General features: G+C 49.9%; 1 protein-coding gene across 6 annotated transcripts in view; it reads right to left on the bottom strand.

Moving 5' to 3' along the window:
• UBE3B (ubiquitin protein ligase E3B) overlaps window positions 1-26,658 on the bottom strand; it is a 46,426-nt gene that overhangs the window by 13,504 nt on the left and 6,264 nt on the right. For all 6 annotated transcript variants that reach the window (XM_027566517.1, XM_027566520.1, XM_027566514.1 and 3 more), the window contains 17 exons: window positions 24,913-24,972; window positions 24,028-24,132; window positions 22,412-22,508; window positions 20,701-20,786; window positions 19,748-19,830; window positions 18,484-18,589; window positions 18,089-18,209; window positions 16,929-17,106; window positions 16,327-16,490; window positions 15,025-15,192; window positions 10,059-10,230; window positions 8,391-8,509; window positions 7,487-7,601; window positions 6,605-6,704; window positions 4,600-4,719; window positions 429-605; window positions 210-320 (listed from right to left, as the gene is read on the bottom strand). In XM_027566517.1, coding sequence (XP_027422318.1) covers window positions 210-320; window positions 429-605; window positions 4,600-4,719; window positions 6,605-6,704; window positions 7,487-7,601; window positions 8,391-8,509; window positions 10,059-10,230; window positions 15,025-15,192; window positions 16,327-16,490; window positions 16,929-17,106; window positions 18,089-18,209; window positions 18,484-18,589; window positions 19,748-19,830; window positions 20,701-20,786; window positions 22,412-22,508; window positions 24,028-24,132; window positions 24,913-24,972 — 2,082 coding nt within the window. The remainder of the gene's footprint in view (window positions 1-209; window positions 321-428; window positions 606-4,599; window positions 4,720-6,604; window positions 6,705-7,486; window positions 7,602-8,390; window positions 8,510-10,058; window positions 10,231-15,024; window positions 15,193-16,326; window positions 16,491-16,928; window positions 17,107-18,088; window positions 18,210-18,483; window positions 18,590-19,747; window positions 19,831-20,700; window positions 20,787-22,411; window positions 22,509-24,027; window positions 24,133-24,912; window positions 24,973-26,658) is intronic.

Genomic DNA, 26,658 nt, shown 5'->3' with positions numbered 1-26,658 from the left:
TCCTACCTACAGCGACCGACAACCAGCTCTCATCCACCACCTCACTGCTAAGAACACGGCTGGTGCTGGTCCCTGTCCCTGTCCTTGACTTGATCTTCATGACGGGTAATCGCCATTACGTGCGTCTGGTCACCTCCACATATACGAAGCTCTCCGTACTTACAACATTTTATTTTCCATTTCAGCTCAATGGTCCTTAAGATGTTTACCTCGTACACCGCCTTCCCCAGCATCTTGCCCACAAACTCAAAGAGCTGTAGGTAATTCTCATGGATGTAGGACGTGGGCGAAGGGTAGAGTCTCTCGTCTCCACTGGTCGTCTGCAAGGCAGAAGGATGGGGAGGGGCAGGGAGGTGAAATGCCTCCACTTTTCATCTGTCACCTTGAATCTGGCTGCCGTCCATTGCGTGCTCACGCCCTTTAAATACCTTGAATAGATTGAGCGCTGGGTCGAACACTCTCTTGATTATCTCTTCCAAGAACTCCTTGAAAACACCGTCTTGATCAATCCCGGCCTCGTCCACCCCGAGGTCGTTGACAAACTTGACGCGGATGACGCCCTTCATGGCGTGCTGCGAGAGCTGCCGGAGCTGCTCGTAGCCGTCCTGCAGGGGCAGAATTACAGTCCATCAGGAACCAAGGCCCCCTGCGTAATTCAGGGCTCACTCCTCAAAGCTCCGTCTCCCCCGAGTGCAGCCCTCCAGGCGTCATTACTAAACGTGTCAAGAAGCACAGGGGCATGAGGAGAGCCTGGCAGAAGAGGAACTCACTTGGGGATGTGGCTTTCCCACTCCTGGGCAAGGGGAGACCGCCCTCGGGAGGGAGACCGCCCTCGGGAGGGTGCCTAGCAGTGAGGTGGACAAACTGGACCAGACGCGTGGCGACAAGCTCTCGGTCATCAGGATGAGAGAGGCAAAGACAAGATGAATTCCGGGAGGTGAATAAAAGAAGTCCCTCACCGCTCAACTCCTGGTACCTCTGCCCAGATCAGGAGAGGCTGTGAGTCCTGCTGAGAAGTTTAGGTTAGAACCCGAGGGCACTGCGGAGCCACAGAAGGGTTGAGGCAGAGAGTGACACGGCTGGCTTTCTGTCTTAGGAAGATTTTCTTTTGGAAGCAAAGCCGAGGGCTGGTGGGAAGTGGGGAGATGGGTGCAGGGGTGATGCTGGGCCTAGGGGAGGGCAGGGGAAGAGAAACCTCAGCACCTCCGGCTTGCAGTCCACGCCCGAGACGGAGCCATCGGGCACGTATCCCTGTTCGGAACCTAGGATGTGACATCAGTGTTCTGCTAGATAAATCACCACGCTCAGTTTCTCTCTTGGTTCTGATCAGCTGAGGTCTTCCTGCTGCCTGATCCTGTCATTGAATGGATTCCGTGCATGTGGGCACTGACGGGCAAGTTGCTTAGGCTTTCACTTCAGAGCGGTGACTCTAAAAAACAGTGCTTGGGACAGGACAGGGCCCAGGGGTAGTCCTTTGGCCTGGCGTGAGAAGCCCCACAGCTTAACCAGGGACAAACCCGTGTCTTCAGAACTGTCCCAGAACAGGTTACAAATCAGCTGCCACGTCTGTCCTCTCATGCATGGCACCCCCAAGGACAGGGTCACGAGGGCCCCCCGTCTTACTCAGGAGATAGGCTCCAAAGTGAGCGAGCAAGGAAGAAAAATTACCTCTGAAGTCCCCTGAAGGAACAAGAACTCGATTTTGAGTGCATGGTCCTGAAAAGGACTTTTTATGCCTATGAAATGTGAAAACCATTAAGTTGGATGAAAAGAAGAGAAAAACAGGAAGTCATCATGCAGCTGCCAGGGCTTTTAAGTCACTCTGCCTAAATGTAAGATAATGATCTTGGCGCTGAGTAGGGGATGGGGAGAGAATCCTAACAGGTCCTGCAGGAAATGCAGGTTCTCCACCCTGCACCAAACAATGCCTGCCTAACTCAGAGAGACTTAGGAGCTATGTTAGTGTCACACAGACGGAACAAGAGGGTCCATGTGAAAGCCCTTAGCACGGGGTCAAGCTCACGGCCGGCGCGCCAGGAATGTTTGCTGGACTCAAATCTCAATTTTGAGGGACCAGCCCCACATGAGCCTCCTTCTGAAATACTGCAGAGAGGCATTCACTGCCTCCTCTGCCACGCCTCCTACTGCCCCCACTGCCCTCTCTCGAGAGTCCATCTGTGCCCTGAGCGGGGAGGCGAGGCGGGGGCCAGGAGCACGGCGTCCACGCCCAGAGCTGTCACCGACGGCCAGCGCTGTCGCTGGGCTCCTCCGGCCTCAGTCTGGCCTCTGCTGGCGGACGAGGGTGTGTCTAAGGTTCCTTCTGGTTCTGAAACGCTGGCACCTGGCCCCTGTTCACCCCTGTGAGGGGAGGCCTTCCTGCAGGACTTCAGACCATTAACTGGAAACCTCCTACACAAGCCCCACCTTCAGTACAAACCGTAAAAAAGGGGACAGAATAAAAGCCCAGGAGATCAGCGGTTGAGTATCAGCTTGCTGATGCCCTCTTGTGTCCAAACCAAGCAAAGGTCACTGGGCTCTGGAGTTCTACTGACCCAAACCACTGAGTCTTGAGAACTGAGATAACTGAGTCAATGACCCTTTCCCCTTCCTAGTTCAATACGAACACCAGGGTTCAACTTAATGACATGATCTATCCCAGAGGAGCTTAAAAGACGAAAATGGACTTTGCCTAAAATCCTGACGGACCTCCCTTCTTTGATGCCCCTGGGGAATGTGCTGAGACGAGCAGGCCTGGGGTAAGCGGGCGACTCTCCCAGGACATCTGAGGCGGGTGGCGGGGAGTCTGTCACCCTCGGGAGACACCAGCTTCCACCACCCAGACGCCCTGTCATGCTGGCCATGTCAGAGTGGGCATGATGGGCGGCAGGATGGAGGAGTCTGACAGGAGAGGTTGCATCCAGGCCCAAAGAAGAAAGTGCTGAAGAATCGAGTTCCTACAACACTATCGGGCTTTCTCTCCCTTGAGCTGAAGCAGAGGCTGAACTCTCTGGTGGCCCGCAGGTTGAGTTTAGTGGGTAGAAAGGTCCCTGGAGAATCGAGTTCCTACAACACTATCGGGTTTTTCTCCCCTGAGTTGAAGCAGAGGCTGAACACTCTGGTGGCTCACAGGTTGAGTTTAGTGGGCAGAAAGGTCCCCGGAAGACTGCCGACCTTCCAGATGGTTTACAAAGACCGACTAGTTCACAACACAAGGATCTGTGGGCTTCAAAACCCTAAATTTTGAGTCTTCTCTTAAAAAGTCAGAGCGTTATGGAGCCCGAACCCCCACAAGGCAACATGCAGGCGGCCTCCTTCAGGGGTGCGTGTTCTCTCCCTGCCAACCCTTTCCTGCACCCCAACGCTGAGGCTGGTTGTCAGCTGTTACTCATCCAGGCACTCGTGGGGTCAGTCCAAGAAAGAGCAGGCGAAGGGGATAATATTTCTATCTGTTTAGCAAAAAACCAAAATGTCTCTGCACTGAGACACTGTCAGCCAGTGTGACTCGTCCCTGTGACTGGCAGGGCCCCTGAGGGGACTTATACTTCTTATCCCTGCTTTTGAGACTGTCAAAATCGTCTTTTTACCACAGCTGTCTCTCCCCATCAGACGTCAGTGTCCATCACCAGTGGTAAGAAAACTCAAGCAAGTTCCCTAGGAGGGGCAAACAAGGTGCACACGGCCTGAGGCAGGGGTGCAAACACGAGGGGAGAAGGGCGGCCGCGGACGCCTGGCGCGGGCGGCTGGCACCGTGGCCCCGTGCTGACCTGGGGTCCCGTGACTGTACTACTGTCCTGCAGAACGTGCTGACGAGGAACTGTGGCCAGAGTGCAGTGGGTGGAAGTCCAAAGAGCAAACGTGGGCAAGTCAACAGGCCGAGCCGCTCCTGGGAGCGGGGACACGGGGCTCAGTCACCACCCGCGCAGCAGCACAGATGGGCAGGCTGTGCACTGCACAACCCGGGGGAGCGGCTGGCAGGCGTGATGCAGACACTGCAGGTGCCTGCATTCGTGATGGTCACGTTCCAGGGTCTTGTTCCAACAAAACATACAAGGACAACTTCCTGATGTAGGGAGGCGAGTCTTCCGAGGACAGGCACCTATTTTTGAGTCACATTAAGTTGCTGTGTGGTGGGAACCCTGGACGCTAGGTCTGGCGAAGGTGGGCCACTTCACGTGCACTTCCTAAGTTTATGTCCACAAAGAACTTGTGGTCCTGTGATGGGTTTCCCAGGACAGCTCAGCAACTTAACGCCCAGCACTCCAGCTTCCACACTCATGGCTGGGTGTTGGGACAGAGTGCCTGCTGGGACAATGGAATCAGCACAGACCTGAGCCTGTCTGTCCTCGCTGTAGAGGTGAGGCTGTTCTCACTTCCTGGGGGAAAGGGAGGGAATCGCTGTGCAGGGGTCTCCAGCACGGAGGCCATGTCTAATTAAGCAGTCCTCAGGCTATCTGGCAGGACGAATGGGCGTCTCCTGCTCCCAGAGCCTCGGCTTCAGGGTCATCAGGTCAAGCAGCGGTCATTCTGTGAGCCGTTCAGGGGTCATCCACTGGAAATAGAAACCCCGCGGCTGAGCACACTCAGCGACAAGCTCCTCACCTCCAGCATCCGGGACCGGCGGATGGTGATGTGGGTGACGTGAGGGGAGGCCGAGCTGGTTTCCACAAGCCCCAGTTTCTCCTTCTCCTTGGTCACCATGTTTCGGAACAGGAGAACTCTCTGAAATGAGCAAAGGTGAGACCAGAAATGGGGTCAACAGTGGAGGATCCCAGAAAACACGCTGTGCAAAATGAACGAAAGTTAAGCGTGGGAGAGGCCCCCAGAACGGGACGCTCTGATGTGCACTAAGGGAGGGAAGTGCCTTTTGAGAAGAGTGAACAGTCCTCTGCTCGCTCCTGGGGATTACAGAGATAGCTGAATCCGTGCCAGGGGAGAAAGGGTCCCGAAGGAGTGGTCTGGCTGCAGCCAGCGCCTGGCTAAGAATACTCTGGGCGAAAATCATTCTCCATGTTCAGCCAATAATTCACCGTAAAAACCCAACGGCAGCACGAGTTACAGAGGCTGCTTTATATAACCGTGCCTGCTCTAGAGGAAATCAATAGCGTGAATTTAAAAACACATTTCACAGAATTTTTTTCACCAGCAGAAAAAATTTTCAATGATCCTACTGTATAAAAGCCCCTGACCTTTCTATCTGCCTTCTCTGTGTCCTCAAGCACACTGCAGTCCCAGAGTAATATTTCTCAAGCATCATTTAAAAAAGAACCCTCTGGGGACAATGTATACGTGGATAGGTATGGCTAAGTCCCTTTGCTGTCCACCTGAAACTCTCACAACGTGGTTAGTCAGCTATATTCCAACAGAAAATAAAAAGTTAAAAAAATTAAAAATAAATAAAAAGAAGCCTCTTGCATTCTCAAGATTCTGACAGGCTCCCTTAGGAGCACATAACCTTTGACCCCACCCTATAATAGCACACTCAAATCATGTCAGCAGAATGTATAAATAACAGCTCCAACCATAGCTGTTTTTTTGAAAAATGGAAATCTCCCCAAAGTCAAGAGCATGGTTAAATAAAAACATTGTAAGAACAACAACATTAGTGGTAATAATGGATAACTAGACACGAGGGGAGGCTAACACACTTTACTTGATCATTCTGTGAGCTCTCGGAAGTAAATAAGTACGGTTGTGACAGAAAAAGGAGCGGCCAAAACCACCTCCTGGGAAGGGGGGCTGCTCTTCACCCCCGGGCTTCAGGGCCCTCTGGCTCCCTGACCACCTTATCCTCGTCCACGAATGCAGTGAGGAGCTGTGCATGTCATCCGTGTGTTGAGCCCACCTCCAGCCCAGTCCTCTTCTAGCTCCAGAGCCCCATGTCTGCTGGCACTGAGGAGTCGCAGACCCGTCCCCTGCTCCCCAATCGCCCAGCCCCGCCCTCGTCTGTACACCACCTCCGAGAACAGCTCCCTCTCACCCAAGCCAGAAGCCTGAGCATCCTCTGAATTCCTCCACTCGTCCCCCCGAATGTCATCATTCTCCAGGGCCTCCTTCAAAATCTCTTGACATCCTTGTCTTTCTATTCCCAGGGCCCCAGCCTGAGTCCAGGCCAGGCTACCATGACATCTGCCTCTCGCCAGTCCTCCACGCTACGGGCAGAAGGAAGCTTCCTAAGAAGAACTTTGACCAGGTGCCTCCAGAGCTAAAAACTCTCCAATGGCTCTTTGCTGCTCTTGGTTCCCCAGGCTCTTCCTGCTCCAGCTCCTACAGACCTCCTTGGCTCCAGCTCTGGATTCCACCTGGCCCTCCACTGGCCCCGAAGTCTCCCTTACCCTGGGCCTGTGAGCACTGTCCACTTCTGCCCGTGGCGCCCCCTCCCGAGACCCTGCCCTGGGCTCCTGCAGCATCCACACCATAAGACCTGAATGGCCAGTTCACACTGTATCTCCCAGCACTTGGCATGGTGCCTGGCACACAGTGAATACCCACTGGCACCTGCGTTGACGGAACGATTGCTTTTATTCATGTCTGACCATTGCTGGGACGAAAATGAACAGCCAGGACCTACGGTGGTGGGAGGAGCCTGGCTTCGAGGGCAACTTACGTTTTTGTGAGGAATGACGTGTGGGATGTACTGCAGGATCAGCTGGGCCCGCTTTCTGTCCTTGTCAAGTTCCTGGAAGAGCACGCTGGGTTTGAGATCCCTGAAGAGCAAAGACACGGGTTTGGGATAAAGAGCATGAATACCATCCTCCAGACAAGGTTGGCCAGCTACGGCCAATGGGCCAAATCCAGCCTGCTGCCCACTTTTTATAAATCAAGCTTTCACGGAACGTGGTCATGCCCAGGCTTCATGTACTCTCTCCGGCTGCTTCTGAACTACGATGGCAGCATTCAGTAGGGGCAACAGACATTGGCGTGCAAAGCCTAAATTACCTACTGTGTGGCCCTTTACAGAAAAGTCTACCAGTTACTACTCTAGTGGTACAACTTGTAGAATTATGTGAGAGCTGATCTGCTCGATTAAAAAAAAAAAAAAAAGGTAGACATGATCTTACTTTTAGTTGTTGCAAGAGGATTTCCTCCACCCCACCCCCTAACGAACCCAGCTATGGGTTTTTTTATCCCACTAATCCTGCCAGAAAAAAATTGCCCTTTAATGATCATAACCTGTTGCTTAATTGGGCTGAAAAGAACCCGTTTCTTTCCAGTTTGCATATGAAGTATCTGCTAAACGTGATCTGGCTCTGCGGCCATAAATGAGCTCTCATCACGCTGAGTGTAACGGGTCCTAACAGAAGCGACTGGGCGGTGGCCTGTCCTGACAGGTGCTTTACAGGGACATATGCAGATGAAAGGACGGGATAAAGATGAAGGACCAAGTTCTCTTGGCCCTAAAACACGGTGTGCTGAGCACTCAGGTGACCAGTGTAATGGAGGGACCCCGGCCTCCGTAACCTGCCCCCACCACAAACCCGGCGCTCACTTTCGCAGCCAGTGGTCCTCAGGTGCGAAGCGCCGCCGGCAGTCCCGCTCGTACAGCACCATCAGCCACCCATGGACGGACTGGAACAACTCCAGGGTCTCGCCCTTGGCGTTCTCTGTGGGGTGAATAATGGGGAGAGCTACGGTCTGAGAGCTGCTCAGGACTGGAGTGGGTGGGAAGACAGCTCTGTCTCCTTCCGTCTCCTTGAGTCCCAGCAAGGACGTCATCTCCCTCAAGCTGAACGTGACATGGAACCAAGAGGATTAAGAGGCTCCATGCGTACACTCTAAGGAACTGTGGGGACCCGGGAATCGCTCAGACACAATCACGCATGCTGTTTCCCCACTTGGATGTCATCTAAAGGACCTTTTAATCAAAGTACACTCTAACTTAAGTGTGAGCAGGCGCATGTTTTATCTTCATGGAGATCAACTCAAAGAATCAAAAGGAGATTCAGGGCAAAATTAATCATGAATAATGGTGGCACAGTGGTAAAGAATTGGCCTGCAACGCAGCAGACGTGGGTTCAATCCTTCGGTTGGGAAGATCCTCTGGAGAAGAGAATGGCTACCCACTCCAGTATCCTTGTCTGGGACGGAGGAGCCTGGCAGGCTAGTCTATGGGGGTCACAAAGAGCTGGACACAACTTGGTGACTAAACAACAACAATAATCCTACATACACATGTAAATCCTGAAGGCTTCCTGGTAGGCTAAGACTTCCACAACCACACTGCTATGTTAAGGGATCACAGAGACTGGAGAAATAAAACTTCTAATTACATGAATGGAGGTGTATTTTTTAAATTAACTCTGATGGACAAGGCTAGGAATCAACTGTGGTTCTAGACTCTGGACTCCCCGGGTGGAGCGTCAAGTGAAAGAGGGCTGACATCTTTACTTTACCTACGATTCCATCCCAGATCATCTTAAACACAAAGGAGTTCAGAAAAGAGGAGATGGTGACCAGCTCTTCCAGTTTGAATGAAATCTGTTCTTCATAAACTTCAATGTCATCGAGGATCCTAAATTAGACAGAAAGTTACTCACAGTTCCCCACTGAAAAAGGAGAGATCTATACCTTACATTGGACAAAACAATGTTAAGAAATAGGCTCTAACTTGTCAATAAACTTTACAGATAAGATGGTCTGTGGGAGACTGGCTTGGGGGTAGAGACGAAGCAAGAGTGGCCGTGAGTTGGTAACTGTTGAAGTTGGTGACTGATATGGTACATGAAGGTTCATACTATTCTTTCCACTTTAGATTGATTTGAAATTGTCTGTAGTAGAAAGTTGAAGATACAACTGAGAAAGGAAAGATACAACACGCTCTACTCCATACTTTCCATATTCCTAAGGACCTGACTGTGACACTTGATCACGACTCATGTTTGAATTACCAAGGAATCCTGACTACGAGTCTATGGACGGAAGTAGTAGACTCTTACTCTGCGTCTGTGGCAAACACTAGGGGCGCTTAGTAGGTACCTGGCAAGTATCTGAAGGTGAACGAATAAATGTTTGAAAGACCATATGAATAAATGAGCCTTATGATGCAGTTCTAGCTAAAAATGTCCTGGGAGTTGCTCTAGTCTCACTTAACGGTTTGGCTCACTCCTGGGTCACCCTTGGCCTGGCAATTAAGGGTCTCTCACCGGCAGCCGCAGACCCCTGCTCTCACCTCTAACTGCTCTCTGAGCCCTCCCTACGTGACTCTTACCCAACCCGCCACCTACGTGTCCCTAATACCCATCTGCCAACGCCTCCTAGACCTGTGTGCAATTGCCTGAGGTCCATTCCATCTTTACAATTCTTTACTAATCTTTTGTGGAAAAAGTGAAATTAAAAAAAAATACCAAATACTCAAGTAGACACATACGCTTAAAGAAAAAGGAAGGGCAGGGGGCTCACATTTGTTAATTTCCTGCCGTGCCAGGCACCGTACTAACTCCTTGACATTCCTTGCCTCATTCACTCCCTATCCGATTGGTAATACTGTTTTCCATTCTACTGTTGAGGAACCCGAGGCTCAGAGAGGTTGAGCAACTTGCCCAGGGTGAGCTTGACAAGAACCGCCAGCACATCCTGACCTCTTCCTGTGCCGAGACTATGCTGAACACTGATCTCCCTTGCCTTGCCACACAGCCAAGAGGCGCTACGAGTTCCCAACTAGAGCTCAGGAAACGGGCCCAGAGAGGCGGAGGCCCTTCCTCCCTGGCCCAGGGTGTCTCAGCCAGTGGCTGGGCCACCTTCTGCACCCTGGCTCTGGAATTTTTCCGAGTAACTACTTAGCCCAGTGAGTAAGTAGCCAAGGTGTGGCCTGAACCCAGCTCCAGGGCCCCCAAAGCCCACATCGAGCGGTAGTGGCCTGGCTCTCCTGTAGAGGATGGGAGCTAACAAATGCTGTCTACTACAAGCCCCCCACTTTGTTAAACGTCTTGTCTGCCCCTTTTAACGATGGGTCCAAATGCTCGAGGTAATCCCTCAGCAATGGCTTCCTTGCTGACACTGTAGTTGGGTCTCTCCACTCCACGTTCGGGGAAAGGAACTCAGCCCCACAGTGGTCAACCTACGTGATGAGGTGCCGGGAACAGTCACAGAACAGCATCAGCATGGCCAGAAGCTGCTTAGACTCCTCCGTGTCATTGTTGAGGCACTCCAAGAAGAGCTTCAGCCCTCCGTGGGGCCCCAGCTCACAGATAAATGCCCACAGTTTGGGCAGCAGGTCATCGAGGTAAGTGAGACCTGAAAAAGGAGACAGAAACCGAAGCTTCAGGTGGGGCTCCACCTGGTCCCTTATTTCTCCTCCACTCCAGGAAAGCAAAACGCTTAAACTTATCAATCCGTGTGACAGAAAGAAAATGCCATTACAAAGAAAAGCATCATGAGAACAATGTTGCCCATGAGAACAATGATAAGAGCAGCTAAGAGTCAATGGGTGCTTAGTTACTATGTATCAGATACCATTCTGAATACTCAGGCACTACTTCCTTTTACCTTGTGAAACCCATATTGCCCTTTTATAAGGCAGGGAACTGAAGCCCAGAGAGATTGAGTAATTGGCCCCAAATCACACAGCCAGTAAGTGTCAGACCCAAGAATAGAACCCAGATTTACCTGACTCAAAGTTTATGTTTTTCTTTTTTAAGATTTTTTGATGTGGACCATTTGAAAAGTAACGAATTTATTACAACACTGCTTCCATTGTATGTTTCGGTTTTTTGGCCATGAGGCACTTGGGATCTTAGCTGCCCAACCAGGACTGAGCCCACACCCCTGCACTGCAAGGTGAAGTCTTAACCACTGGACCACCAGGGACGCCCCCTCAGTGTTTATGTTTTATTTCAGGGATTAGCAATTTTTTTGTGGAAAAGGCCAGAGAGCAGTTTTAGATTTTTAGTCTGGACCAGTCTCCGTCAAAACTACTCAACGCTACTATCGCAGAACAGAAGCAGCCACAGGCAATAGGTAAAGAAACGGATGTAGCTGTGTTCCAACAAAACTTTACTTACAAAAGCGTGAGCTGATTTGGCCCATGCGCCATAGTCTGCTGATCCCTGTTTTAAAATATCTTGTAGGCTTATCCACATTGAGCAGCGCTTTGTCTCATCCACTTCTATTATTCTATCTCTTAGAAACGGGAAAGCAGTGAACGACCACTGCAGAGATACTTTGAAGCATCATACAAAAATTCACCATGGGCGAAAGAATGAAACTAGACTACGATCTTATACCGTACACAAAAATAAACTCAAAATGGATTAAAGAATTGAATATAAGATCTGAAACCATGAAACTTCTAGAAGAAATCATATAAGTTGCTTGACAAGGGTCTCAGAAAAAAACAAAGCCAATGAAAATAAAAATCAGCAGGTGGGACTAGAGCAAACTAAAAAGCTTCTGCACAGCAAAAGAATCGTCCACAAAATGAAAAGGCAATCTAAGGGATGGAAGAAAATACTTGTAATCATATACCTGATCAGGGGTTAATATCCAAATTATATGAAGAACTCATGAAACACACCAAAAAAACCCCCAAGCCATCTGCTTAAAAAGCGGTCAGAGGATCTGAGCACATTTTTCCGGAAAAGACATACAAACAGGCACACGTCAAGGTGCTCAACGTTACTCGTCATCAGGGAAATGCAAACCAAACCACGGTAAGAGATCACCTTACACCTGTCAGCACGGCTATCTTCAAAAAGACAAGAACTAACAGTGCTGGTGAGGATGTGGAGAAAAGAGAACCCTTGTGCACCGTTGGTGGGACTGTAAATTGGTGCAGTCATCATGGAAATCAGTATGGAGATTCCTCAAAAAAAAAAAGAAAATACAATTACCGTATGATTCCAACAATTCTACTTCTGCATATTCATTCATTGGAAGAAAACAAAAACACTGATTTGGAAAGACACATGCATCCCCATGTTCACAGGAGCATTGTTTACAATAGCCAAGGTAAGGACACAACCTAAGTATCCATCAGTGTGTACACACACACACACACACAGGAATACTATTCAGTCATAAAAAAAGGACGGTCATCTTGCCACCTGTAACAACAAGGATGGACCCTGAGGACAACTGTACTGTATGATCTCATTTATATGTGAGAACTAAAAACAAACAGACACAGAACAGATGAGTGGTTGCTGGGGAAGGGGGCGGGCGGTCGGGGGAAGGTAAGAAAATGGGGGAAGAGGATCAAAAACGACAAACTTCCCTGGGGGTCCATGGCTAGGACTCCGTGCTCCCAGTGCAGGCGCCCTGGGTCAATCCCTGGTCAGGGAACTAGATCCCACGTGTCACAACTAAAGATCCTGCATGCCACAGCTAAGGCCTGGCACAGCCAAATAAGTAAATAAAACATATTTTTAAAGAAGGACATACTCCAAGTTATAAAATAAATAAACCATGGGGATGTAAAGTACAGCATGGGGACCACAGTTAACAATATATATACTGCAGTTTTGAAAGCTGCCAAGAGGGTGGATCTTGAAAGTCCTTATCACAGGAAAAAAAAAAAAGAAAAAAAATTTTTTTAACAATGTATGGTGACAAATGTTAACTAGCCTGTGTGGATCATTTCGCAACGTGTACAAATACCAAACGATTATGCTGCGCACTTGAAACGAAGATAATGCTGCATGTCAACTATTAAAACTCAGCTTAAAAAAAAGAAAGAAACGGGATAAGTAGTTAACACTGCAGAGATGACAGGTGTACTTCTACAGGGCAAACATACTCATTTACAGCATGATGTACCAATTCACTGCGGCTGCCTCCTGAGCAGCTTGGACAGAAACAGGGACGCCGTGGTCTGGAAGCCGTGTCAGAGGGGCAGCATGTGGCTCCAGGACCAATACACGAACGTGAGGGGCACAAACGGAGACCTTCTGTAGACTGAGAGCAGGAAAACTGCAGCATTTTTAAAACCACTATGTTACTTTCTATCATTCGTGTACAGTGTTGTGTACAGCCAAACTGACAGAATGAATACTACACAGACTTTAGTTTATCTTTTTTAAATTAGCCATGTGGCACAACCTGTGGGATTTGTAGTTCCTCATCCAGGGACTGGACCCGGTTCCCAGCAATGAAAGCACTGAGTTCTAACCACTGGACTGCCAGGGAATTCCCTAAAATCATGTATTCTCTGCTTGCCCAGGAAACTTCTTTTGGATGCTCTCACTGGGACAATGGGGGCTGTTTACTCTGGTTATCTTAAAAAATTGGACACAGGCTACAACCTCAAAATCTGACTCAGTATGCTTCCCGGACTCTCCCACTGGGTGCTGGGATGCCAGTTCATCTGTGCCCCCTCCTTTGCACTCAGGAAAGCGGCCCTCAGCCCCAGGCCTTTCACCCGCCCCTCTGCTCAACCCCCGAGCAGCACATTCGCATGCTGGCTTGGCATCTCCACTGCGGGTCCAGCAGGCACCCTAAACTCATCACAGCCCAAGAGAACTCTAGATGCCCCTTGATCTCACCTCACTTCCCCAGATCCAATCTACCCGTGAGACCTGTCGATTCCACCTCTAAAACACATCATAATCCTCCCACTTTCATCCCCATTGGCCCAATGATTCTCAACCAGGAATGATTTGCCCCAGAAGGGGCACTGGACAATGCTGGGAGACACGTATGGTTGTCATGAGTGGGGAAGAGGGGCTACTGGACCCTGTAGGTAAGGTGCCAGGGGCAGCTGAACATCCTCCAATGGATAGGACCACCTTCACAACACACAACTGTCTGGCCCCAAATGTGCTCTGGTCCAAGTCAACAACGTCTCTCATCACTCTGACTGTCACAGCGCCCTTCATTATAGCAAATGTATTTACCTCTTGCTTATTATTGTCTTCACACTACTAGAATGCAACACTTTTGGGAACACAGATCTTGGCTGTCTTATTCCCTCTTGTGTCTTCAATGCCCAACACTCACAGGCTCTATAAATATTTGAAGATGAGTAAGTAAGTGATGACAGAAGATGAGATGGTTGGATGGCATCACCGACTCAATGGACACGAGTCTGAGCAAACTCTGGGAAAGAGTGAAGGACAGGGAAGCCTGTCCATGAGGTCACAGAGTCAGACACGACTGAGCGACTGAACAACAACACAAGGTAAGAGTGAAAGACAGAAGCAGCAGCAATTTGATTCAAAAAAATGTAAAAAGCAACAGAGAAATTCTTGACCCTTTATGCAGTCAGCAGCTTCAAGGCTTACATTTTGTCCTCACAATACCAACCATACGAACAATTCTCGCACTGCAACTTCCAAGCCCTGATGCCCAATTCTCTGCTCACAGTGGGGACTTTCTTCCCTGCTCAGCTAAAAAGGAAAATGTCGGGCACATCCATGAAATGAGGTCTCCTGCAGCCAATAAAAATGAGAGTTTAACAACAAGGACCTACGGTAGAGCACAGGGAACTCTGCTCAATGTTAAGTGGCAGCCTGGATGGGAGGGGAGTCCGGGGAGAATGGATACATGTACATGTATGGCTGAGTCCCTTTTGTTGTCCACCTGAAGCTAACACAACATTGTTAATTGGCTATACCCCAATACAAAATTAAAAGTTTAAAAAAAGTGAGGTTTTAAAGAATTCTGAGACAAAATGCTTATAATGTGATTAACAGAAAGGGGAAAAAAACTATACATTTCAATCTAAATACATATATAACACACTCAGGACCAAATGGTTACCTACAGACTGGGGGATTAAGAGTGGTTTAAATTTTCTTTTCTCTGTTTCTTGTCTTTTCTAGTTTTCTATTCATTAAAAAAAAATTAACTTTTTTAGAAAGCCAGTTGTACTTCATAATGGAAATAAAAGCCAGGTCTCAGGAACAAACTAGAAGTGCTAGGCCTAGGATGAACTCGAGCTATAGCTGAGGTGGGCCAATCTCTAAGAAGAACAGCAAAGACACCCTTCTTCAACATGATTTCTGAGTCAAGGAAGCCAGGAGAGAATCAACATCTTAGAGAACTGGTCTGGCAGATGTGAGCGAGGGCAAAGGCCGCCCTGGGACCCCGGACCTGTGAGGACCTGCAGCCGGATCTGGGTGAGAGTCGCCAGCGAAGTCTGGTAGAGGACGCAGACCCTGCAGACCTTCTGCGCCTCCGTGGAGTCCACACGCTTGCCCCCGACGGGCCTCAGTATGTTGCGGACTGACGCTGACTTCTGAAACGCTCGCTTTAGGAGAGCTGCCGGCGAGAGGAGAGGGAGCATGTGAGTAGGAGCTCAGCCATCTGCCCAACGCCTCCCCAGAAAAGGGAAGGGCGTTTCAGTAGAGCTCCAAACTCCCAGCCGGAGCCAGACAGGGAGGCTCTCCTGTGATTCGAATCCTCTCTTTGGGGTAAATCAGAAAAGCAGTGACAACAGGTTTTTGGGAGAACACAAAGACCTCTTCAGAATAGGAGACTCTTCAGAACAAGCAGAACGTATCGATTCAGTTTGTGGATTCCTTTACTGTAACCACTTAACTTTAGAACCCACAAAGGTAAAATCTGAGGACTCTACTAGGGGAAGGGGGGAGAAGTGTGGGGCCTGGCTGATTCCCAACGTGCTGTGCTTTCAGAGGCAAGTAGCAGCATCAACTTCAAGTACACATATTCGGTTTGGGGTTGCACTCGTTTACACCTTCCCATTTATATCCTGCTGAAGGTACAAGCCCGTGCTCACTGATGGCTACAACATGGAACTCTGCAATACGCTGGGCGGCAGGAGAAAAGCCACACTGAACCCCACAATCTGCCACAGGCAGGTAAGCCCTCCAAATTATGTGCCAGAAGCACTGCCTTCATTTTACCAGCATGGGCTATGAGAAACCTTTCCATGGGACCCGCTTCCATGGATCCTGCAAGGGGGACACTGAGGTGGCAGCCTGCCCAGTGACCACTGTCCCTATATTAGGAATTCCACAGGGGAGGTTATCTTTTATGACTAGAAACTCAGAAAAGCTCTACCTCCCTTAAGAAATCAGTCCTCCTCCTTCTTTCTACTAATGAGAATAAGAAAAGGTCCATAAATTCCTTCTCATTTCTGGCTATTAGAAATTCAAAGCCAAAAATAGAAACTTCCAGCCGAATGGAAGCTCAGAAATGAGTGCAGCCGCCCTCATGGACCATCTATGGATGCTCAGGACACTCGACCTTGATTTTGTTCACAGTTATTCCCTAGCCCTTGTTTTCTCTCCCTAAGGATTTTCTCTCACTGTTCTGTTAGACTTAAGCCATCTCAAATCTTCAAGAGAGAGGACAGAGGTCATGTGACAGAGGGGACTCCCAGGCACCCAGGGCCATTGAGGAGCTGGACTTGGGGCAGGCGGAGCCACTCACTCTTCACGGGCAGCACGTTCTGCGGGGAGGCCGGCGGCGCGTGGGCCGGCTCCTGGGTCTCCAGCAGCTTCTTGCTCAGGATGTCGCTGAAGAAGACCCGGATAAGAGGCACCCCCCACAGGAACTGCAGCTGCTTGGTGATCAAGGGCATGGACTCGTTGAGGCTGGGCGAGAGCAGGAGAGGGGGCATGTCAACCCCACCTGACAGGAGGCCATCTGGAGGGGTGGCTGGGAACTGCCCCTCGGCACGGCAAATAGGACCCTAAGAGAGGTGTGGGGTCCCCAAACTGCCGCCGAGGCCCGGGTGCAGTGGCACCGATCTCCTCCTCAGCTTGTGCTCCACCCAGGCTTCCTTTGCTGGGGCAGCCCCACGGCTCTCCCCAGGCCCCATGGGTCTCAGTCGCCTCCCAGCCACCCTCGACCTGTTCGCTCTTCATCCTGATTCCATCCTGTTCACCACCCCGTCGACGAAAGCTGCCTGATGCCTAGTGCGCCGTCGTCTTCATAGCTGGCCCACCAATCTCGACGAGAGGCGGGGGCAGTGGTGGGAGGCAGGCAGGAGAAGGAGACAAGACAGGCAGGGCTCTGCCTCCAGGACTCACCCGTAGTCCACGGACTGGGAGAACCAGCCGAGGACGGGGTGCCAGTGGGTCAGGTTGGACTTCTTCTGGGACACGTACTTCTGACAGTAGCAGAGCATCTGGGTGAGCAGACTCACGAAGCCGTCTGTCTCCTCCTCTAACACCCTGGGGCTGAGGGAGCCCAACTGTAGGAGGTTGCCTGCAAAGAGAGAAGGTGGAGTGCGATGGGCCGGGGCCAACATGCTTCCTCGCCTCCCAGCCCTGCTCCCTGCCCTGGGCCCAGGCACCCATGTCCATGGGCAGGAATAAAGTCCCTGGAGAGGGACCTGTGGTGCTGGGGCTGCAGCACAGGTCAGGGCTCAGAAACAGGCCGATCCGGCCTCCAGTCCAGGCTCTGCTGCAGGCGAGCTGGCCGACCCTCAACCCACCTCTCGAGTCTGCTTCCTCCTCTGCAACATTGGAACAAGGATCCCCTATCTTGATGTGAGGATTATTTGAAGTAACAAGCAAAAGGCCAGATTTTTAAGTGAGCATAACACTTCATTATACTAGTATTCTAAAATCAAGGGTCAACACAAAGAATGATCTTCTGAAGAAGATCTGAAAGTCCTGGAAAACCACTGTTATTTAGTGTTCACTGAAGTTACTTAATGTCTTACTCTTACCATCGACTCCTTTAAAATGTAGCCCTAAGAACCTTTTTATATTTCCTCTAACCCTTTTTTCCCCCTCTAATTTCTAATTCCTCTATTTCCTCTAATGAGGCAAACAGAATTCTGCTGTTTTAAACTCTCCTATCCACAAACCCTTTCCTCATCTAAATGAAAATGTAAAATAAATGCTAGACTCCATTCTGGTCTAAGCCCCACCCATTGTGCTCTCTGCTCTCCTGAGCTGAGAATTCTCCAGGAACTCACACGTTTCCATTTTTCCCTGGCTGCCAGGAAGCAAAAGGGCTGAAATGTAACATTCACTTACGGTCACTCGCCTGGTCTGCCATGCTGATACATTTTCCATGTGACTTTCAATTTTATGTATCTAGTTTAACTATTCACCTTTTACTGCAAGCACTTCCAGCTTGTACTAAAAACAGCTCGTGGTCTCCAGAATGGTGGAAAGCAAAACCCCTGGGCTTTTGCCCATGCCCAGGACACCATCAAATTCTGACCGTGGGTACTCACCCATGAGACAAAGCGTATGGCATCCTTCCAAGCTTTCACACACATCACGGCATCGATCTTCATCTCTTAAAAATGCGATGAATTTACGGAGCATGTCATGAGATTCTAAAACAGTGAGGCGCTGCGAACAATCGCAGACTGTTAAAGTGGAGGCTGACAGGAGGAATTTCCCACCAGAGTGTGAACCCCGTCACCTGCAGACCACCCCCTGGCTGCCAAACATGTTCTCCATCACCAGGGAGAAAACAAAGATGAGACCCCTTTTCTTTGGGCTTCCAGCCTGAGTATGTCTACGGTGGCTACTGATTTTGGAGAAACGTCAGGAGAAGAGGCTAAAATTTCTATTCTAAGGACAAAGGCAAAAATGGGATTGCGGGAGTGCAGAGCCCACTGACCTCGGGGGTCACAGTGCTGAGATGAGTCACGAGGGCGGGCACGGACACGATGTGGATGAGGAACGGCCGGATTAGATTGTCTGAAAATTGTGCAGCAAGCACGGGGCTAGACACAGACAGATCACCTCACTCAAGAGGACTGTACTGCAAACCTGGAACAGAAGAACAATCCCACCAACACCCCCAAATCCCCTGAAGGTATGCTTCACAGGACTTCAAGGAAGACTGGATGTGAAATGGGCCCATCCCCTGGGGGAAGGGCTGAATCAGTGATGGCTTATGATGAAGCTATGAAAAAATCAATTCACTGAAGTTTTACTGACATCAGAGAATCCTCACTCTTTAATTGACTTAAAAAGAGCAGGATAAGAAACTATATACATGGGAGAGGAGGAGGGAGTAGTGACAGGAAAGGAAACAGAGAGGGGCTCCTGGGCTGCCAGCGCTGTGATGCTGACACGGGTGTGTTTGCTGCTAAGTCACCAACAGGGCTTCCTGTGGCTCAGGGGTAAAGAACTCGTCTGCCATCGCAGGAGAGGTAGGTTCAATCCCTGGGTCGGGAAGATTCCCTGGAGAAGGAAATGGCAACCTACTCCAGTTATTCCTGCCTGGGAAATCCCACGGACAGAGGAGCCTGGCGGGTTACAATCTGTGGGGTCACAAAGAGTCGGATACAACTTACGTGACAGAGCATGCAAACAATTTTAATGAGAATAAATAAAAGTATTGATTCCATGCAAAGATGGCAATTTTAGATACAGTGGTTTAAATAAAATATATCATTAATCTCCCCTTTCTTTTGACTTTTTACATAGAGTTCTCATCAGATAGAGCAGGCTTGTCCAACCAAACCTCCTGTGATGATGGAAATATTCCTTAAGTTGTACTGTCAATATGGTTTTCACTAGTCACCTGTGGTCTCTGAGCCACCTGAAATGTGGCTAATGAAATCAAGGAACTGAATTCTTAATTGTATTTAATTTTAATACATTTCCATTTGAAAGAGTCCCATGTGGCTAATGGTTTCTAGACCAGCTTGGCAAACTGTTGCCCACAGGTCAAAATCTGCCCACTGCTGATTTTTGTAAATAGAGTTTCTTGGGAACACACAGCCATCTCCATCTGTGGCTGCCTGGCTACAGTGGCAGAGCAGCTGTGACAGAAGATCTGAAAACACTCGCTAGCTGGCCTTCTTCAGAAGGAGTCTGCAAGAGAAGGTGCCTTCAGAAGCACACCAGCCCCTCAGCTACAGCTCCCTACTTACCGCATCGCTAGGGAAAAGGCGGCCGTTAAAGTGCCTTTGGATAGACAAGGCCGGGGTCTCGCCAGGCCACGGGTTAGCAGGATCTGAAAAGAACATCGTAACTGGTCGGGGTGATGCCAACTTTATATTCACGTGTACGTAAAAAAGGTACAAAGAGTGCTTCAGATTAAAAAAAAAACGTATTAGGATGTTTCTAAAAAAATGAAAGAAAACTAATGGGTATGGAGGTCCGTTGTCCCACTCTACTTTAAGTATTACACCTAAGTTTTTAAGAATAATAGCTAAAAAAAATTAACAGCTGATAGAAAGAATACCAGATTTAAGATCGCAACTATTTTAGAAGCATTTCGGAGTTAGGGTGTGAAGCAGAAGCTGCCACTGAGAGGAGCTGTGGAGAATCCACCCTGGGCCGCCATGGCGCTTCGCAGGGCTGTCATGAGGAGAAAAGGAAACCCAACTAGATGAGAGCCCACCGCAGCCCCAGGTGGAAGGATGGACTCAATCCACGTCACTTCTCAAACTCCGGAATTCCAAAGTACTTTTAAACACTGATGAGACAGATTTCTGACAATTCCCTGGATATGCGAACTGGCCTGATAACACGCAGGGTGGACCAAAGGCTGCTGGAGGACGTGGGACGAGAAAGACAGTCCTAGGCGCTGACCAAGAAGGAGCCTGACGGGGCGCGTCCTGAGGCCTCCTGCCCGAGCTCAAGCTTCAAGTGACTGGACTGTCCTTACAACTAACAGGTAAACACAACAAAGGGATCCCAGCCACTGTCCCCTTTTTACACAAACCCTGAGGCGGGGGAGGGCGGAGAGGGCGCTGGGCTGTAAGCCCTTCCTGCACAAACTACTGCTCTGAGGCGGGTGGCAGATATGCCAAAACCAGAGGTAAAACCCAAGTTGAGGTATTGGAGAATGAAGCCACACGTCAAGAATGAAGTCACAGACCTGCAGAACAGGGTAGAATCCACGCTGGTTGAGATGGCCCATTATGTTTGCACAGATGTGGTTCAGGGCTGGTCGAAGACTCTCACCTGAATGAAGGAAAAAAGTCTGAGAAAGAAAAAAAAAAAAAAAAACTAACCTCTGACCGTCACGTGAACTGTTTATGTCCCCAGGCTCCGGGCCGTAAGGAAACCAGAGCTCCTCTGGCTTGCCTTCCTGCTCCCCTTGGGCCTGGTATCAGAAGAGATGCGGTATTTTCAGGATTCTCCCTCCTGCAAGGCCTGGTTCAAGGGTCACCTCTTAAGAGAAGGGTCCTATCGGTTCCCAGAAGCACCGTCCTCGGCCTCCAAGCTCCTGCAGCACCTTTTCTACGTCCCTCCGAGGGCCTGGCACTTTGTACCCACTGCGGCAACCTCCGCTTCCCACTGGGACACAAGGTCCCTGGCAGGGCCCAAAACACAACACGTTTTAAATGCTTCTTCCCCGACCCCCCCCCACCCAGAGTCCAGGATCAGGCCCCAGAGAATCCCTCCTTCCTGGCCTGCAGCCTTGGCACAACAGTTTCCTCTGCTTCAAAGTTCTGTCCGTCCTCTGCGCACCCTACCTCTCCCTCCAGCTCTCAGCTCAGACACCGCTTCTTCAGGAAAGCCTGAGCCCCACACAAGGCAGGGCCTCTCACCCCACTGCACCTCGCTTCTCCTGGGCTCCTCCTTCCAAGCGCCACCTGCCACACTGGTGTCGTGACCTGTACACACTCACATACATCACTCATACAGTCACACATATTCATATAAATATATATATATGTACACGTTGTCGTTCACTCACTAAGTCACGTCTGACTCTTACAACCTCATGGACTGCAGTCCACAGGGCTCCTCTGTCCAGGGGATTCTCCAGGCAAGAATACTGGAGTGGGTTGCCACTTCCTTCTCCAAGAGATCTTCCCGACCCAGGGATCAAACTCAGATCTCCTGCACCGGCAGGTGGATTCTTTACTATTGAGCCACCAGGGAAGCCCCATACTCTCTCTAACATCTGTCTCCTCTCCGGCCCCCAGACTCAAGTGTGTTGAGGAGGGGTGGGCGCACAGAGTTCAGCCCTAAAGCCCCTGGAGGACAGTGACCTTTCCCACAACTCTGGTGCCTGCTCAGCACCTTGCACAGAGTACGCTATGATGAATGGATGAACGACATGAATGTATAAAACACGTGAAGCTGAGTTTAGGATTCAGGTACAGAGGCAGTTTTATGGGCAAAGCAGAATTATCTTATGAGCTTTTAGTGTTTTTAGGCTGCGTTGTACAGCATGCAGGATCTTAGTTCTCCAGAGAACCCACGACCCCAGCATTGGAAGCATGGAGTCTTAACCACTGGACCACCAGAGAAGTCCCTAAAATAGAATTATTTGCTGCTGAACATCCTCCATGTGAAGCGACGAGGCTTAAGTGAATATGATCGCCTGGAGGCTGTGATGCTCTGGGCGCTGTTAACAAGTGAGCTCAGAGGGACCGTGCCTTCTCTTGATACTGAGCGTGTTCTAGACACCGTGGGGCAGCGGGATGGGACACGCCAAGGCCATCTCCATGCGTGTGGTTCCAGGCCCCTCCCTGAGGCTCATGGCGGCAAAAACACTTCTTGAAAAGGTCCCCCAAACTCCCAAACTCTCTATGGAAATGCGACTTGGGGAAGACTTTGAAGTGAGTCTCACCGACCTTTTCCCCGGAGAATTTTCCACGTTGACGTGTCCGTGAAGGTGACAAGCATCGTGAGGTACAGGGTGATGAGTTTGGAGTCTTGCAAAATTTCCGGCTATAAACAACAGAGTGAGACTGAGACATGCGCCCTCCAGCCCAAGGCAGCAAAACAATCCATTTACAACGTTTCTGACTGCAGACAAACGAGTCGGGATTCTAAGCTTTTATTCTTTTTCTCTCGAGGAGTCACTGCTTCAGGAGTTAAATGATGGGGATTTTGGCACATGAGGGCTTGACCACAGAACCTGAAAGACTCTTAAGACTGGTGAATTGAGAATTCTTAGAAAACAAGATGACCAGCGCTGGCTTGCTTACATGTACGCGTTTAGTACTTAACACATGTGTGCGTGTACACTGCAGCCACAGAGAAGAAATGCAATCGAACAGAACAAGGACAGTGAGCGCAGACTTCTGGCTTTACCACTTACTAGCTGTGTGATCTTGGGCAAGTTTCCTAACCTCTCTGTACTTCCTCCCCTGTTGACTGGAGACAGTAACACTGCTTCTTCCATTGGGTTGTTATGAGACACAAATGGATTAATGTATATAAAGCACTAGGAAGAGCACCTGGCACACAGATCACACTAGGTAATACTGGCTATTCCTATGATGATGACTATAATTTATGCTTTCTCCTGGGTCAAGGCTGAGAGAGCCATTCGCGAGCGCCTTCAGAGAGACGTCTGGGAATGGATCACTGGGGGCTCTGGCAACATTTGCTCCATAACTCAGTCACCAGCAGGGTCCACGCCAAGCCTCTGCCCCTGAAACGTCTAGCCTCCACACGAGCGAAGTGGAAATGGCCGCTGTTGGCACACACACACACCCTGCCCGCCTTCCTGAAACACAAGGGAGGGCACTGGACCAGGCGGGGCTGAGGGCGGCACTCCATCTGTCTTGCCACCGTGCCCAGGGCAGGGTTGAGGCCAGGATCCCACTGGACCTTTACGAGTCCGCCCAGATCTCTGAACTGGTGGGTGGAGGGGAGCCCTCCCTTTTCCCTTTGGTCAGGACACAGTAAGGACGTAAGGCCCAGAACCACTGGCCACCGTGATTACAGCAGGAGAGGCCGAGGGGATTCCCAAAGGGAGCACAGAGGACAGCAGTGAAGAGATGGCAACTCCAGCAGCCCCTGGCTCATCATCCCCAGCTGCCTCTTACAGAAAGACTCTACAACAAGATGTCCTCTTCCTTCCGTAGCTCGTGTGTATTACCAGCTGCACTCATGTCGGATGTCTGCACTGGTCACAGGGGCCTGACTCACATGACAATGTCAACTCTAGAGTATCCACTACATCAAAAGGACAGAAGGGAAAACAACAGATTCCTGGCATCAAGACTGTGGTGAGACCAGGTCAATATTCAAAACTTTGTGCATGAAAAAGGCGCTCAGGCTGATAACAGCATCTTACTCACTCTCTCCAGGGACAGGGCTCCAGTAATTCATTACTAGACTCCAGCTGGGAGATCACACAGGTAGTAACATCTATGAGTGAGTCACGAGGACTCCGAAAGCACACCCTGCAGCCCGCACGTGCAAAGGACAGGCTTACAGTCTTGTTTTTATTTTTTACCTTGAGCTGCTCAAGAAACTCACAGCAATACCACAGGATGTCTTTGATCTGTTTAATCCATAGGAGAGTGAGATCCTTGGAAAGAGCCAGGGACACGTACCACACCTGCAGGCAGGAAAAAAAGAGGAACGTAATGGCCAGTTACACGATTAAATGACATATATTTCAGAGACTGGAATGGGATCAAACAGCCAGGTCTAGAGTCAGACGAGGTGGGGGATGAATGGATAAATAAGCAGCGAGTAGGATTTCTTCTGGGCTTCCCTGGTGGCTCAACAGTAAAGAATCCACCCGCCCATACAGGAGACACTGGTTCAATTGCTGGGTTGGAAGATGCCCTGGAGAAGGCAATGGCAACCCACTGCAGTATTCTTGCCTGGGAAATCCCATGGACAGAAGAGCCTGGCAGACTATAGTCCATAGGGTTGCAAAAGAGTCAGACACGACTGAGGGACTAAACAACAACAGGACTCATTTTAACACTAAACTCAAAGGTAAACAGCCTGGTAAGGGGATTTGCCGTCCTGAGTAAGAGGCAAGGGCTAAACACAGCTTCTTGGATAACGCAGAGACTGAGGAAATCAACTGTACTTTGTTAGTATTTCTGATCCATTACTTATTTGCGTGTGGATGTGAACATATGCCAACCCACTCCAGTATTCTTGCCTGGAGAATCCCATGGACAGAGGAGCCTGGTGGGCTACAGTCCATAGGATCGCAGAGTCAAACACGACCGAAGCAACTTAGCACATGCGCACACCCACATGAACATAAGCAGACCCATACACAATAGTCAGAACATTCAAGGGGAACTTTCAGAGCCAAGCAGGCCGGCTTGTGGGGTGGTGGGAGACTTTTTGGCACCCCCCTACCAACCCCACTCACCTTGGGTTCATTCTCAGCTTCCATGCTGCTCAGGATACAGCGACACAACTTCTCAAATCTCTGCAGAGAGGCATAATGGGGGTTATACATTCCCACAATGAACAGAGACATCAGGCAGCCTCACATGTTCCCTTGGTGTGGCATGCCAAATGACTCACGTGGGGACCCTATTTAATTCCAACTGGCAGATGTGGAGACCCTATTTAATTCCAACTGGTAGATGTGGAGACCGAGGATATCAGAAAGATTGAGGAAAGGTTCTCCAACGGGTGGCCTGCAGGCAGGAGGAGCCCTGGGTGTGTTCTAGAGTAGGGGTCCTTTTGGAAAACAAGATCAGCCTGGCAAACTGGGCCTGGAGTCCCGCAGACCAGCAGCTGTTTCTCCTCAACCGTGCTCAGCCATTTGCCGTTTTGTAAGCGCCATGCATGCGGACTTTTGCCTCACAAGCTGTCATATCATCACTTGTATCTTGAAACGCAAAAGCAAGAAAAGTGGAAACTGGAGCCCGGGTCACACTCTGGCTCTGCCAACCCTGGGTCCACCCTTAGAAGCGGTGCGGCCCCGGCGGCCCCCGGCCACGCTAAGTTGCGGTCTCCTCCTCTGCTCACTGGGGAGCCCTTCCCTCCCCACCGACTGTCCCCACCTGAGTGACTGGGCTCAGTGCCAGTGTCCTCCTCTCCCCTCTGCTGGGCTATGGCACCCATTCTGTTTCTTTCGGGAACCCCAGTACCCAGAAGAGGGTCTGGTGCAACGAGACGCTTAGCTGCGATGGATGCCTGACCCTGGGAACACAGAGGACTCCCCAGTGGTATCCTTACAACTGTCACAGATAACTAGCTCCTTCCTTGGAACCCTACTTTCTAGGCTGATGGTTCTAACTCCAAAGGTACAACTAGCATGGTTTGTTTGGTGTGCAGGATTTTAGAAGAAATTTCAAATTAGCTGCCAACCAGGCTTCCCTGGTGGCTCAGACAGTAAAGAATCCATCTGCCAAGGCAGGAGACTTGGGTTTGATTCCTGGGGTCAGGAAAAGCCCCTGGAGAAGGGAATGGCAACCCACTCCAGTATTCTTGCCTGGGAAATCCCATGGGCAGAGGAGCTTTGTGGCCTATAGTCCATGGGGTCGCAAAGAGTTGGACATGAGTGAGTTTCACTTTTTTTCAAATTAGAAAACAGTAGCAAAGATCTCTAGCATCTCTTTAAAAAATACCAGAGTATCAGTCTCCCAACGGCTGGAGCCAAGGGATGGCTGCTCCTTTGGTTGGTCATGGCACAGCCTACCTCTCCCTCCGATGCCCTCACCACCATCTGTCAGTTACCATGAATTATGATCTGTACTGTGCTGTAACTCATGAACAGCTTCTCTCACTCATCTGCTGACCTGTCTGGCTTCTATACACATCTGAGGACAACTGCTTACAGGAGTTACCATGAAATCAATCGTGATGAGGGCCTTCCCTGGCCATCCTGTGGTTGAGACTCTGTGCTTTCACTGCAGGGGGCACAGGTTTGATCCCTGGTCAGGGAAATAAGATCCCACATGCCACATGGCCAAATAAATAAATGGTAAAAAATAAACAAACAAGCAAAAAAAATCCCCCAAATTTCTTTATTGAAAAAAAAAATGATGATGATTCTCAGCACTGGGTATAATCCCTACAAAACAGCTTCCAAGAAAACAAAAGGGGCAGGACCTGGGGGTAACACAACCTGACTCACAGAGCTGCTGTAAGGAACACGAGTTAA

This window comes from Bos indicus x Bos taurus, chromosome 17 (assembly GCF_003369695.1).
Source record: "Bos indicus x Bos taurus breed Angus x Brahman F1 hybrid chromosome 17, Bos_hybrid_MaternalHap_v2.0, whole genome shotgun sequence".
Classification (NCBI taxonomy): domain Eukaryota; kingdom Metazoa; phylum Chordata; class Mammalia; order Artiodactyla; family Bovidae; genus Bos; species Bos indicus x Bos taurus.
The sequence above is the reverse complement of the archived record's forward strand: the minus strand, read 5'-3'. Positions and strand labels throughout refer to the sequence as shown.